The sequence below is a fragment of the Oryctolagus cuniculus genome, chromosome 16 (genome assembly GCF_051225735.1).
Source record: "Oryctolagus cuniculus isolate XC-2025 breed Fujian yellow rabbit chromosome 16, ASM5122573v1, whole genome shotgun sequence".
Taxonomy (NCBI): Eukaryota; Metazoa; Chordata; class Mammalia; order Lagomorpha; family Leporidae; genus Oryctolagus; species Oryctolagus cuniculus.
The window spans coordinates 59,455,784-59,469,965 of NC_142882.1; the positions used below are offsets into that span (position 1 = coordinate 59,455,784).

Here is a 14,182-nt window from a genome sequence, read left to right on the forward strand (position 1 = left end):
TGAAAAACAGGTTATCTTGTTCATATACATTTGTATACTAAAGAGTTGTATACATTCTCATATTTCATTTATTGATCAAACACATTATTTCTCTTAATTGCTTGTTCATATTCTTTGTCTACTAAACCTGTATAATTTTGTTGATTTATTTATATCACCTGAATCTTTGTCCATGTAGTTTCTCCTAGTGCTTACTTCATTATTTTGTCTTTCATCCTATACTTTTAACCTTAATGCACACCAAAGAGTCCATATTGTGTTCTACAGCTTCTGTGTTTTAAGGCTTACTTAAGAAAGAAGTTCCTTTTTCAAAAATATATATACTCATATTTTCTTGTAGTATGATCAAATTTTAATTTTTGCACTTACATCTTTAATTCATTTGTCAGGTTTTTTTGGTGAATGAAGAACAAAAACATTCTGTTTCCTTCAAATGAACAACTGTTCCAAAATGTTTCAAAACATTTTTGTGAACTGACTAAATTGCCCCACAACATTGCTCTCCGTGGACGTGTTCTTACATTTTCACCTCTGATTCTTGCTCCATTACACACTAGACAGTGTTCCATTCTAATCAAACCACTGGGACTGCACATCTCAAGGTCAACAATGCCTTTTGTATTCCCAAGGCCAATGGTCACTTCTCCAGCCATACCATTCCCAAACCTCCACGTGTCCCACTTTCTTAAAGCACTTTCTCCTTGGTTTCCATGGACATTGTCCCTCTGTCATCAGCCAATCCTTGTTAGTTACTGTTGTTGATTCTATGTTTTGCCTTCGTTTTTAAACTTCCAGATGCTCCCGGGATCACGTCAGAAACTCTTCTACTTGACTGGTGGCATGCTTTCTTTCCAAAGTCCTGTCTGGTTGCGTATCTCTCCCTAACCCATGTGTCCACCCGACCTGTTCCAGAAATCCAGATTGCTTTCGTTTCCTTCCTGCTTGAAAGCTCCTCATGGAAGTCCGATAGGGATCTTGGACTCTTTATCTAAGTCAAAACTTGATTGCCTTACCCTCAAAATATGCCCTTTCACCAGGCCTATGTATCAAGCCAACAATCTAAGAAGTTCTCTCAATTTCCTCTTTTAGTTATTGCAAATCACAGCTACCACCTAGTCCTTTTCGCTCTACACAGAAGCAGAATTTTCTTCTCCATTCCAGCAAAGCTCTTCATAGCTCTCACAGCCACTGTGTCTCACTAGACTTTGCCAGTACTCTCCCAGTAGGCTACCCCAAAAGCCATTCTCCGTAGCAATCCTCTTATAACTAGATCACATCACTCCCCTATCTAGAATCCTTCTTTCCATTGCATTTAGAATAAAATTGGAACTCATTACCAGGCCCATAAAGCCAGACTTGGTCTTGTTCCTGCCACCTTCTCCCATCTCCTCTTGCAGCACTGTCTCCCCGTGTGCCATTCTCACCACACTTGCCTTATTTCTGCTCTGCAAATCCAGCCAAGCTGTTCTCGCACTAAGGCCTTTGGACCAACTCTGCACTAACTGCTGACAATCTCCAGCACTCGACAGGGCTACAGCCTCAAACCACGACTAACTCAGTTTAAATACTGCCTCTGGAGAGCTTTCCCTAGGTAGCTCCTCTATTTTAATTCTCTGCAGATTATTAGTGGTACTTGTTACTTTTTTCACTGATTTCTTCTATCTGCAACCTCCTGCTAGAACGTAAGTTCTACAAGAATACTGATGTAACTTCATCCTGTGTCTGTCTGTCTGAGCTGTTACAACTGAATGTTATAGACAGATAGTTTATGAATACTAGAAATTAATTTCTCACAGTTCTTGAATCAAGATTTCATCAAATCCAGTGTCTAGCACAGGCTCACTTCTTGGCTCACCAATTAAACCTGGCTGTGTCCTCACACAGCTGCAGAGGGGGAATGTGGCTCTATGGGGCCACCTTTATAAAGCACTAATTCATTCATGAAGGTCAACCTCCATGACCCAGTCACCTCCCAAAGTCCACACATCCTAATAGCATCACATTAGGGGTTAGGATTTCAACACAGGAAATTTGGATGGACACAAACATTTGGCCTATAGCATCCTGGAAAAACGATATCCTAGCACATAATAAGTATACAATCAATACTTGAGTTCATTTTTTATACTAATCAGTTTCACTCATAAATTTGTTTTCACAAACACCATATGTAACTATAACTTCAGTAGATATTTCAATTTGTACAGTAAGAAATACCTTCCCATATATTAAAAAATTAAAAATTAAATTATCCTCTAAGGTTGTGAAATACGTTACATGAATTCCAGACCCAGGTTATGTTTGTTAAATCCTTTTGGACATTTGACTGATATTGTGTTTTGAATTTATAGATTAGTTTTAGGGAAATTGACAATTATACAGTACTGAGGCAGGCTTCACTTTAAAACTATGGTGTTCTCTCATTTAAATGGAGACCTTTTAGTTTTTATAGTTCCCTTTTTATCAGTTTTGAAATTCTTTATATATTTCTAAGTTTAAAATATCTATAATTAGATATATTTACAACTATAAATTTCCTATATTGAGAATAGCTTTTTTTAACTTAGATTTTATTGGTCTTTCATTTGATCTCAGAAAAAAATCTAAATTAGATCTAGATATCATATTGCATTACCTGAAACCTCAGAAATATCAATAACAGAATTAATTGTTAATTGTTTTCTTGAAAAGTAGAGAGATGGAGATGGACCACCTACAGTTCACTCCCCAGATGCCTCTACAGTGGATGGAACTGGGCCAGGAGCCCAGGAGCTCAGTCCAGGCCTCCCATGTGCATGGCAGAAGCCACATACTTGAGCCATCACCTGTTGTTCCCCCCCACAGCCCACCCCAGCATGCCTCAGTAGGAAGCTGGGGGCAGAAGTGAGCCAGGACCTGAACTGAGACCCTCTATTATGGGATGTGGGTGTGTCCCAAGCGGTGTGCCAAACACCCACCCCTGAAAAGCAACGTTAATGTGGACCTCTTTATTCTACTCTATGCTTTCACAGAACTACCATTACATGTGACATTTGCTCTAAGTTCCTGATATAAAGCCCTTGGCAAGCTAACCAGGTTCCCCTTGTAGTGTTTTCTGTAATTGTTTACTTATTTATTTACTTATTTGAAAGGCAGAGTGACAGAGATGGAGAGATGGAAAGAGAAATCTCTCATATGCTGCCCTGAGTGTCAGCCAGGTCTCCCATATGGGGGCAGCAAGGGCCCGAGGACTTAGGCCATCATTTCCTGCCTTCCCTGGCATGTTGGCAGAACAATGCATCAGAAGCGGAGCAGCCGAGACTCCAATACCGAAATATAAGCATTGCAAGTGGCAGCTTAACCCACTGCACCATAATCCTAGCCCCGTGTTTGTATAATTCTAAAAATTCCTTTATAAATATTTGTAAGAAATAAGTTCTTAGAAGTGAAGAACTGAAAAGATAGAGGTTTTGGGAAAAGACTTCAATGTTTTCATAATAATTCCAACTGAAGCAGAGTACTTAATACTTTTGGCACTTTATTCCTAATCATCAAATATCCTAACCATCAAAGCACTTCTGTAAGTTGAAATGCTTTTCACTATTTCAAAAATGAGAATCTTGACTCAGAGCTCAAGTAATTTATCATAGGTCACAAAATCTAAAGTAATTAAGCCGGGATTTAGATCCACTATATCTAGCTCCAAAGCCCTCACTCCTCCCACCATTTTCTATTTTCAATCCAGTGAGATATGAGACAGTCCTTCAACACTCCCTAGTGGAAACGATAACAAATGGGCTTTGGGCTTATAGGCTAATTGATAACCATAGCACAGACCGTCTCCCTGGATGTCCATTCTGAAGGAGACTTCAAAATATGTCATAGAGACCTGTTCTTGTCAGTGGAAGCTTTGTTTTTTAAAATGAGTGACTTATATCTGGGCCAAGAAGGTATTGGCACAGATAAGAGCTGGATAGACCAGCTGATAATGTGGATTACAGAACAGAGGTCCAAAACATTTTGAGCTGAAATGTTGGGACAGAGCAGGGAAGAAAGGAATCAAATGGTTAGAAGTAAAGATGAAGCCTGAGCTTAAAATATACCAAATTCATGTTAATAAAATGTGAATAAATAAAATGTATAGTGCTTAAGGCAAAAACTCACTTTATGTAACATAGTTGCCATGTCTATTCGGTACAATTTCAGTAGTTGTGAATGCTATTGTTAGTATAGTAGAGGCTAAGAGAACCCCTCTCCAGATCTGGAAACATGTATTTGGTTTAGCTTCAGTAATTTTATTTTAATAAGGTATAACCTAATGAGGATACGAGTCATAACCAGATAACGATTTCATTAAATGGGATAGAGAATATTCCAGAGGCAATAGGGAATTCCAAGTTCTCCATTAAGGATAAATAACCCTCAGAAGTAGGAAGTCCACAGGACAACATTCTCTTGGGGGCTCAACCTCATCAGGACGGGAATATCTACGATTTCCATCATGACACCTTTTGCATATTCTAAGAGTCCCCGGCTGTACTCACCGCTACTCCTGTCTTGTAGAGGAGGTAGTGCACAGTCTGCGTCACGTCAGCCGCGTGCATCAGGTTATGGTAAGGATTTTTATGCTTGCTGTATCCCACTTCCAGGGCTTCCACAAATGAGACAAGGGCAGAAATGGGGATCTGAAAGACAGCAGCAAGGGTAATTCACTACAAACCCAAAAGACATGAGCTCACTGTATCAGATACTTGCTCTACCATGTTCACAATAGCCAAAACATGGAACTAACCAAGGTATCCATCATCAGATGAATGGATAAATAATATATATATATTATATACATATATATTGTATGTATATAGGTATATACATATATTCCTCACATATAGTATATGTACATATATTATTCAGCCATAAAAAAATAATGAAATCCTATCATTGTGGCAAAATGTTTGGAACTAGAGGGCACGCTGAGTGAAAAAGCCACATGTGGAAAGACAAACACAATATGTTCTCCCTTATATGTAGGAGCTAATTTTGTAACTGCCCGTCATATTTCAGTTTTACTGCAAATATAGTATCTTCTCAAGTCTTGTTTTAAATCTTTATCAAACAAACTGATACAAATTACAGACTACCATACTTTAAATGCTCTGTGGCTATTTTAAAATGTATGAGTGAAGTTGAGCACCTTTTCATTTAATTGTTTATAGCCCTTTTCTTGCTGGGCTATGGTGCTCTTACCTTTCATTTGTTATATTCTTTATTTAGTAGAGTATTAAGCCTTTGACTATAATGTAAATAAAAATGTTATCTCAAAAGATAAATAAGATATTAAGTTTTAAAAAGATTCTATGGCACATTGTGCCTTTCGAGAGGCACAGTCTATCAGTTAGGACTTCACACAGTTAATGCAAGTCACCAGGGACATTATCAGATCATCTGAAAATTGAACAAGAAGCCCCAGATTCAGGAATAGTCAACCCTGAAAATTGTTCTTTGTTCTGCAGTTCAGAGACCTGGGAGAATGACACACAATCAGCTCAAAAACATTGACATGTAAAGCCATGGTTTTGGAGGCACATGAGGAACACTTTTGTTGGGGACTATGCTACTTATACATCTCCCCGTAAATACTCTTCTCCCCTAATCCCAGGGAGAAGAGGTGGTACACAAGACACCAAAGAGTTATAAACGATACTGAGGAACCTAGAAATAACACTAAGAATTAGCACCAGTTTATGGAATCACTTACTATTTCTCATGTAGTATCAGTGAAATGAGAGCTTCCCAACCGCAAGTCACCAATAATGAATTGCAAAGTAATAAACGTTAAGAACATAGCTTGTTCCTATTTCCTTATATAACAGACTATCTCATTATGGTTTGGGGTTTTAAGGCTTTTTTTCTTTTTCATTTCTGTTTTGCATGTGACCAATACATTCAACTTACATTTTTTTGTGTGTGTGTTTTAAGATTGACTTATTTGAAAGGGAGAGTAAAAGAAGAAATCATCCATCCACTGGTTTGCTCCCCAGATGCCCCCAACAGTCAAGGCTGGGCCAGGAGGAGCCTGAAACTCCATCCAGATCGCCCACATGAATGGCTTGAGCTATCATCCACTGCCTCTGCAGGCACATGAGCAGGAAGCTGTGTGGGCAGCAGAACAGCCAGTACTTGAACCAGGCACTCTGAAATGAGATGCAGGTGGCACAGGGGCCAGCTTACCCCATGAGATCACAACACCTGCTCCCAAATGGTCCTTTTAAAGGACATGGTTTTCAGAAAGTCAATCTTTCTATCAATATTGGGGGCATCTTGTGCCTGTTTTATAATTTCATATTTTAAGATATTTGTATACTTTATCTTTCTCCACACAAAGGAGATATGCTGCATAGTATATGTTCATTCATTTCCCAATGAATAAAAGATGTGAAACTATCAGAAAGTCAGGATAATATCTCCAACTATCCTAATGATTTTTTCACCTCAAATACATAAAGCATACTTGGCTTCCTTTTCTATGTGGCAGAGAGTGAAGAACAATTGCAAAAGGCAGAACAAAATAACGGGAGCCAGAAAAATGCATTGTCCTAGTTTCCTGGATCAATTTCAGGGTTTAAGGTAGGTTGTCCCATTTAAAGCTGGGAGAAAAGGAGACTAACAATGACCCTAGTAAGAAAAATAAGGGCAACGCTATGTAATGCTTCCAAGGTTCCATGACTGTTTCCTTGGGCACATTCTTCCAGGATTTCCATTTGTGGATTTAAAAAATTAAATTTTGACATGTAAAAACTTGCGGGGGGGGGGGCTCCAATCGAAAAGGAAACAAAGTTGCTAACCCTTCGCTCCACAAAGCCTTTGCATGAGTTTGCCGCACTTCCGCATCTCAGTGACTCAGCGTTTCCAACAATCTAAGATGGTCCCCAGGGGAGGTACCTAGCCTGACAGGAGACTTCCGTATTCGTGAACAGTATGAGTCCTCGGCTGTGATAGGCCCTTGAGGACGTGCCCGGTTCATGTCCTGCCTTACCTTTCTGCTGGTTGGCTTGGTTTCCTTGTGCCCTGGACAGCCCCCTTTCTGTGTCTATAAAAGCTCTTCCCCTCCCAATAAAGTCAAGAATCCGGCTGCGCCCTGGGCGTTGACTGATCTGGCTCTGGTGTGGTTCCTTTGCTGCCGACACTCATCATCCTGCTTGGCCCCTGAACTCCCCAGGCTGGCCCTGAGGAGCTCTATCGGACCTGCTGCCCCGTGATGAGCAGCAAAAACTGTACATATTTATAGGGTACTCTGATGTTTCAGTACATGTATATGTTGTTTAATGTTCAATCAGGATAAATAAATTTATTTCTTCAATCATTGAACCTCTCTTTATAGTAACATTCAAAATCCTATCTTCTACATAGAACATTATCTGTAGTCACTCTACTGTGCAAGGAAATACCAAACCTTTTCACTCCTCTCTAGCTACACCCTAGTGTCCATCAATCAACCTTTCACCACCATTTTATATTTCCTCAACCATTTCCTCACCATTATATATTTCTTTAAGATTTTATTTTGGAAGTCAGAGTTACAGAAATGGAGAGATACAGAGTTTCCATCTGCTGGTTCACTTCCCAGATAGCCACAACGGCCAGCCCTAGGCCAGGCCAAAACCAACAGTTTCTTCCAGGTCTCCATGTGGAAGGGAAGAGCCCAAACACTTGAGCTGTCTTTTGCTGCTTTCCCAGGCCATTAGCAGGGAGCTGGATCAGAGGTGGAGCAGCTGGGACACACACAACACCCACGTGGGATGCCGGCCTTGCAGGCACCACACTGGCCCCCTCACCATTATACTTTTAACTTCAGTGGGATCACCTTTCTTTTTAGACTCTACATATGAGGGAGATTGTGTGATACTTGCCATTCTGTGATTTAAAAAAATTTAAATATAATCTTTAAGGACTCAAAGACAAACCCATCACTTTTAAAATGAAGATTCAATGAACACGGGCATCTTGAATTCTTGAGAGTAACACAAGGCAGTGAGAGGGCTGTGTGTGCACAGGAGCATTGCAAACGCAGGTGCAAAGGGTCCCCAGCAGCTGCTGGATTCTCACACAGGCTCTGATGCAAAACAAATGAAGGACCTCAGGACCCTGTCCGGAAAGTCTGTATGGTCATTTAAGACATACATATCCAAACCCACAGCCCTAGGAAAATGTTAAAGAACTTTGCTGTCCAGATAAAGGAGTATGTTGTAGAGGAAAAGGCCTGCATTTTCCAGAGGCTCATCTCTCTGATGTGAGAAGTGAGGAGCTGACCCATCAGAGGTAGGCAGATGGATACACAGGTCAGCTTGAGAACCTGGCTCAACTTCAAGAGGCTGCAGTGTTAGAAGGTTGAGGGGCTGAATGTGGGAGGTGATCTGTGCTCTTTAAAGTTGAAGAGTTAATCTGAGCATAAGTAGCTGAGAAACACCAGAGATCTCTGAGATGCTAAAACAGTATTTGTTTGAATGAGCCAGGCGGTAGGAAAATGAGTTTACAGAGCCAGTGGGTACTTGCTCTGCCCCCATTACTGTGTCTCCGGTAGCAGTGGTCTATACCACACATGGTCAGACGGAAACGGGACTTGAGGCAGCAGCTTCAGGGTAGCAGGCCTGTGTCAGGTCTGGGAATGCACTTTCAGGAAGACAGGGCTCCACATGGGCTCCACAGACTCTCCTCTGCCAGGAAGACCCACCACCAAGGGTACAGCGAACAGCACCCCCGATGCAGGAACTCACAGCAGTGGCTGTCCGTACTGTGCTCCCTGAGTTATCCAGGCTAGTTTTCAGACCACATGAAACAATTCTCTGGGTCACGGCCTACGCGTGGCATGAGGATAGGCAAAGCTGAATAGTATACTTCTTTACCTGTTGAGTTAGATACTGACCTTGAAACGGCTAATCAGGTCATAGCGTGTGAGTAATTCATAGAAAATGAATTTCAGTGCGTGATCTCCACTGGCCTCATTGAGGGAAAAGACGTCAAAGGACCACTTGTCCACATCCTGCAGATCATGGGCAGGAGAAAGAACACATTAGCCCCTACTGAGTTAGACAGCCATCAGACTCCCCCACCCCACCCCACCCCACAGCCCTCCCCAAGGATTTCACAGCCCAAGACTCCAACACCCTTTCCATCACACGCAATTTTTTTTTCTCAATCTGGTAGTCCTCCATAGCATTTACCATAAAAAAAAACTAAACAGACTTCTAATAATAGTCTTAATTTACTGAGAGCCTACTCTACAGAAGACATTATGACTGGTGATAAAGATGCAATTTTCTGAAAATAAGTGGTAGGTATTAGTCACATTCTATAGACGAGAAGTGGTTGCTATGTACTTTCCATAAGACCCATCATGAGTAAGTACTAGGAGAGCAAGTGCGAGCAAAACACACACTTGCTCACTCTCACTTAACTTAAAGCCAACTCGGGCTTTCCATAAAGCCCACCGGCTATAGCTGCTTACCCATCAGAGCCCAGTGTACTTCCTGACCCCTAACACCAGTCAATGTGTTCCTCTTGGTCTACAGTTAAGAATATCAACTCCTTTCAAAGAGTTCAGAAATGTGCATCAAATAGAACACAAAACAAGAGGCCAATTCTGTCTAAACCGCTGGAGTGTTCATTTCATGTGACAGAAAAAAGGCTACCACTTCTAGAGTCACCAGTCCAATCCAGTCCTCAGATCTGTAAGTCACTTGACCAAAACAAAAAGGTAAAAGTGAGACAACGTGCACCTTCTACATGAGCCATTAAGTTCTTTTGTCCACAAACAGCTACTCCAAAAATAGAAGAATTTTTGGTGCCTTTTATTTATTCTGCATTACTAGCTGCTGGTGGAAGTAGCAAACAACAGTATGTTGCAGCAACAGCTAAAAAACACTGCTAACGCACCTGGGAAAGCAGCAAAAGATGGCTCAAGCACCACTCATGTGGGAGACCCTGAAGAAGCTCCTGGCTTCAGCCTGGCCCAGCCCAGGCCATTGTGGCTATCTGGGGAGTGAACCAGTAGTCTCTCTCTCTCTCCCTCTCCCTTTAAAAAAAAATACTGGCTCCATCTCCCAGCATCGCCCAAGCATCCCACTAATACAGACCCTAAGGAACAGGGGTGATGGCTCATGCATGAGGGGTCAGGAATGAGTCCTTGATTCCCCGGCTTCACCAGGGCCCACACCCAGCTACTGCAGGAATTTGGGAAGCAAACCAGCAGGGAGGGGGTAGAGGGGAGCATGTTCTCTCGTTCTTGTTCACTCACTCTCTCTCTCTCTCTCTGCCCATCTCAAGTAAATAAAAATATTTTTTTTTGACAGGCAGAGTTAGACAGTGAGAGAGAGACAGAGAGAAAGTCTTCCTTTTTCCGTTGGTTCACCCGCCAAGTGGCCGCTACGGCTGGAGCCAGGAGCCAGGTGCTTCCTCCTGGTCTCCCTACACCCTGCAGTTGTAGGGCCCAAGGAGTTGGGCCATCCTCCACTGCCTTCCCGGGCCACAGCAGAGAGCTGGACTGGAAGAGGAGCAACCGGGACAGAATCTGGCGCCCCAACTGGGACTAGAACCCGGGGTACCGGCGCCGCAGACAGATGATTAGCCAAATGAGCCATGGTGCTGGCCAAATAAAAATATTTCTTAAACATGAAAGATGATTTAATGTTCCTAAGACTTTCACAGACTATTTCGGGTTAAATCATGAAAAGGAATGCCACTTTGGAGTAGGTGCTATGCAACATGAATTTACTGGTTAAATGGGAATTATCATAAGTTACACTGAAGCATTGAACAGGGATAAGGAACATGTATTAACCCAAGGCTGACAGCGAGGATCTGCGTGAGAATGCACTGACTGAATGCAGGGTGTCCCATGGTGCCCTGCAGAGATGCTGGCATCACTGACTCCCACTGCATCCCAGCACAATCCATCCACCCCAATCCAGTTCCCCTCTATAAATATTCAAGCTGTCAAAATCATCCAAGGCCAGTAAGAGTCTTCCTCCCAAATCTCAGGATACAGGAGAAATTATATAAAGAAAAATCAAACTCTCACAAAAGAATTTCAATTGACTTGTTTCAATTTATACTTCATAGTAACCAGTCCTCAATAATTTCCCCTCCATTAAACTAGAGAAATAGTTACAAACACAGAGTACATTTGCTGTGTCTGGCGTTGTGTGAAATGTTTATACAGTCTGGGAAACCTCAGAATTCTAAACAGGCATTCCTTTCTGTCATTTTACAGCGGCAACCTCGGATCACATGAAGTATCTAATGCCACTTGGTGGCAGATCCATTTAGCAACCCCATGGAAGGCTTCAAGTGATCTTACTGCCAATACATGGCACTGTAGCTCAGTGACTCGAATCTCGCCACTGAAGACCCAGCTAGGGCCAGACCAGAGTCAGCAAGGCCAGTGAAGATTAACCTGAGCCTGATGCTTTGCCTCGGTTACTGCAATTGGCTCTGCCATGACTCTCGGCCACTCTGAAACTTAGTCCTGGGAAAGAGGTCACTGACAACTCAAATCTCCAGAATGAGTAATAAGGAGAACAGCTCTATCTCTGAACATGTGAATGCTTTCAAAGTAAAAACAAGTTCTATTCTGATATCAGGACTTGAAATGGGAAGATAAATAAGACAGTGAGACACATGTCCTCTTTGGATCCTCATCTTGGGGAAAGCTCAACGGACCCTCAAATTTTAATGTTTTTCAGAAGTCAGTTGTAAGGCTCAGTAGAACATGGATTCTCCAATGGAGGGCTCTGAATAGCACTGGTGTGGAACCCTAGAATCAGCTTCTGACTGGCCTCAGACTAGTCTTTCTCTTTAACCAAATTTTGTCCAAAGCAAATCCCATTGGAAAAACCACATGAGCTTCCTGTTCATCCGAGCTAAAGGAGGTCGGAACCTCCTCACTTCCTCTCCCTGTCAGCCTGAAGTCTGTCCAAGGTGGCATTTCTGAGTCACAGCACGTGACAGACGCCCTCTGGAGCAGGGAGCATCCCAGCATGTCCAGTAAACCCAGCCCAGAAGGCCGGAGACAAACACCTCAAACTGTAAGCTCGTATGTATCAAACAAGAAAAACAGAACGAGATACAATATATTCCAAACCTAGAGATGAATAGTGGCTAATGATTCTGACTCAAATGTCACTTTTGGCCATGTTCATATATACAAGTGAACATGTCACTAGCATAATGGCTATTTCAGTGAATTATATTCTTTGTCTTTGGGGAAATTTTCTGTAATAGGACAAAACAGTAGTGATCCCATATGCACTGCTGGAAGTAGGGTTCAAATAACCTTTTTTTCTAGCAGGTACTATGTACAAAGAGGGAAAAGATCTCTGATATCTTCAATTCGCCTCCAAACCACTGCAAATAAAACCAGAGTCTGGGGAAATGGAAAAAATATTACATTGTACTTTGAACTTCCTCAGTAAAAGAAGTAGCAGCTTTAGCCTCAATGCACATATCGGGGAAGAGAAGCAATTTCCAGACACAGAACATAGTGCTTGTCTGGATCATCCAAGTCCCCCTCCCCCCCCTCAGGATGTGTGCATCTGAGAAGTCCTTGTCCCCAAGTATAAAGTGACAACGTGTGCATCGTTCCATATTCTGCATAGAAAAAGTCTTCGCTTAGGAAGAGACTGTCAAAATGTTTGCATCAGTATACCTGTCTACATTTATGTTCACAATAAAGGAACAAATTAAAGATAAAAGATGCCGTTTAATGTTTCTAAGAGATGCACTGGACATTTCAGCTTCAATCACAAAAAGCAATGCAACTTCCTACGGGTGCTGAGAAACATCAGGTCTCACCAAGAGAATCCATCAAGTAAATGGGAAATACTGCATGTATCGGGCATTGGAGTGGGGGTTAACGGGAGTGTTTTAAAGTGTGGGCCTTCTCACTGTTTCCTTTCTGAGTATCCTTTCTGCTTTTAAGATGAGTTAAGAAGCAGCAGAAAATGTAGACAGAAAAAGAGGTGAGAATGGGTATATAGTTGGTCTCTCAAAATCAGCTAAAGAATGTCTGAAACAACAAAAAGGATGATGAATTGATGATCCTAAGGGGCTCATTCCTGATAGCACACTAATCAAGAAGCACTCCTACCACCAACTGAGTGAATAGGTAACTATGTTCTGAAAATAACATTAGATAACAAATTTTTCAGGTTTTAGTGAAAGACAAAGCAGCTTTAGCAAGGGTCAAAGAACACGACACGTGAGTGAATGGCCAACTGCAAGTGTAAGCACTATCCACACACAGCCCCACCCTGGAATCCAGGAGCCAGATCAGTCAGCACCTCTGGAATACACCCAGATCACCTGATCTGAATGAACACCTGCTCAGAGCTATGCCTCTGCTTTGAGGCTGTTAGCAATAGTCTGTCAACTCCAAGAACTTGCCTGACCACAGAGTGACTCTGTTAAATTTAGCCCATTCAAACTGAAACATCTCTGGTTTCCACAGGAATATTTGACTTGCTGGGAGTTTCGGGAAAACAGAAGGGTACGAGGTCTCTGGGTTATGCATTCATACCGTGAACGTCAGTGTTTACTATATGCTGCACATTTCAATATCAAACCTTAGCTCTGTCTCGAATTAACTGTCTTTAACAAAAAAAGTACCTTGCTAAGAGTTTCTATAAAATAGACTTGAACTAGGTAGTCACATAATCATACAACCACCAGAAATCTTCCAAATGCTGAATATTTCTATCTATAACACATTTGAATGCCTATGGCCAAAGTCAGATGAATCTCATAATGCCAGATAACTGTATAAAGCCTAAACTATTCCAGGGAGTAGAAGGGGATGAAGCAAAATTTGATTTTTAAAATACTAGGAAGATGAAGGCTAAAAAGACAGTAATATTATTTAAAAAGAAAATAATTAAAGAATAAGGAATAACTGGGAAAAATACTATACATGAAAACCTCTTTTCTAACAACAAATTTAACTGTCCTCCTTATGAAGAACCACACACACTGTAAAATCTTCTCATTGGTGTTACCTTTAATGCTTCAATAACTGCTGGTGGGTAGCTCAGTCCAACCATGTTTGATGTCCGTCTATACATTCTGGCAAAAATGAAAAGGAAAAAGATTCAACATGGCATCTTACCAATCAAGATCAGCAGCACGCAGACTCACGCTGAGCTCTGGGGAA

General features: G+C 41.6%; 1 protein-coding gene across 12 annotated transcripts in view; it reads right to left on the reverse strand.

Moving 5' to 3' along the window:
- The window catches only part of PDE1C (phosphodiesterase 1C), a 653,560-nt gene that overhangs the window by 99,984 nt on the left and 539,394 nt on the right, over positions 1-14,182 (reverse strand). For all 12 annotated transcript variants that reach the window (XM_089315477.1, XM_002713741.6, XM_017344418.4 and 9 more), the window contains 3 exons: positions 14,028-14,094; positions 8,903-9,019; positions 4,524-4,664 (listed from right to left, as the gene is read on the reverse strand). In XM_089315477.1, coding sequence (XP_089171603.1) covers positions 4,524-4,664; positions 8,903-9,019; positions 14,028-14,094 — 325 coding nt within the window. The remainder of the gene's footprint in view (positions 1-4,523; positions 4,665-8,902; positions 9,020-14,027; positions 14,095-14,182) is intronic.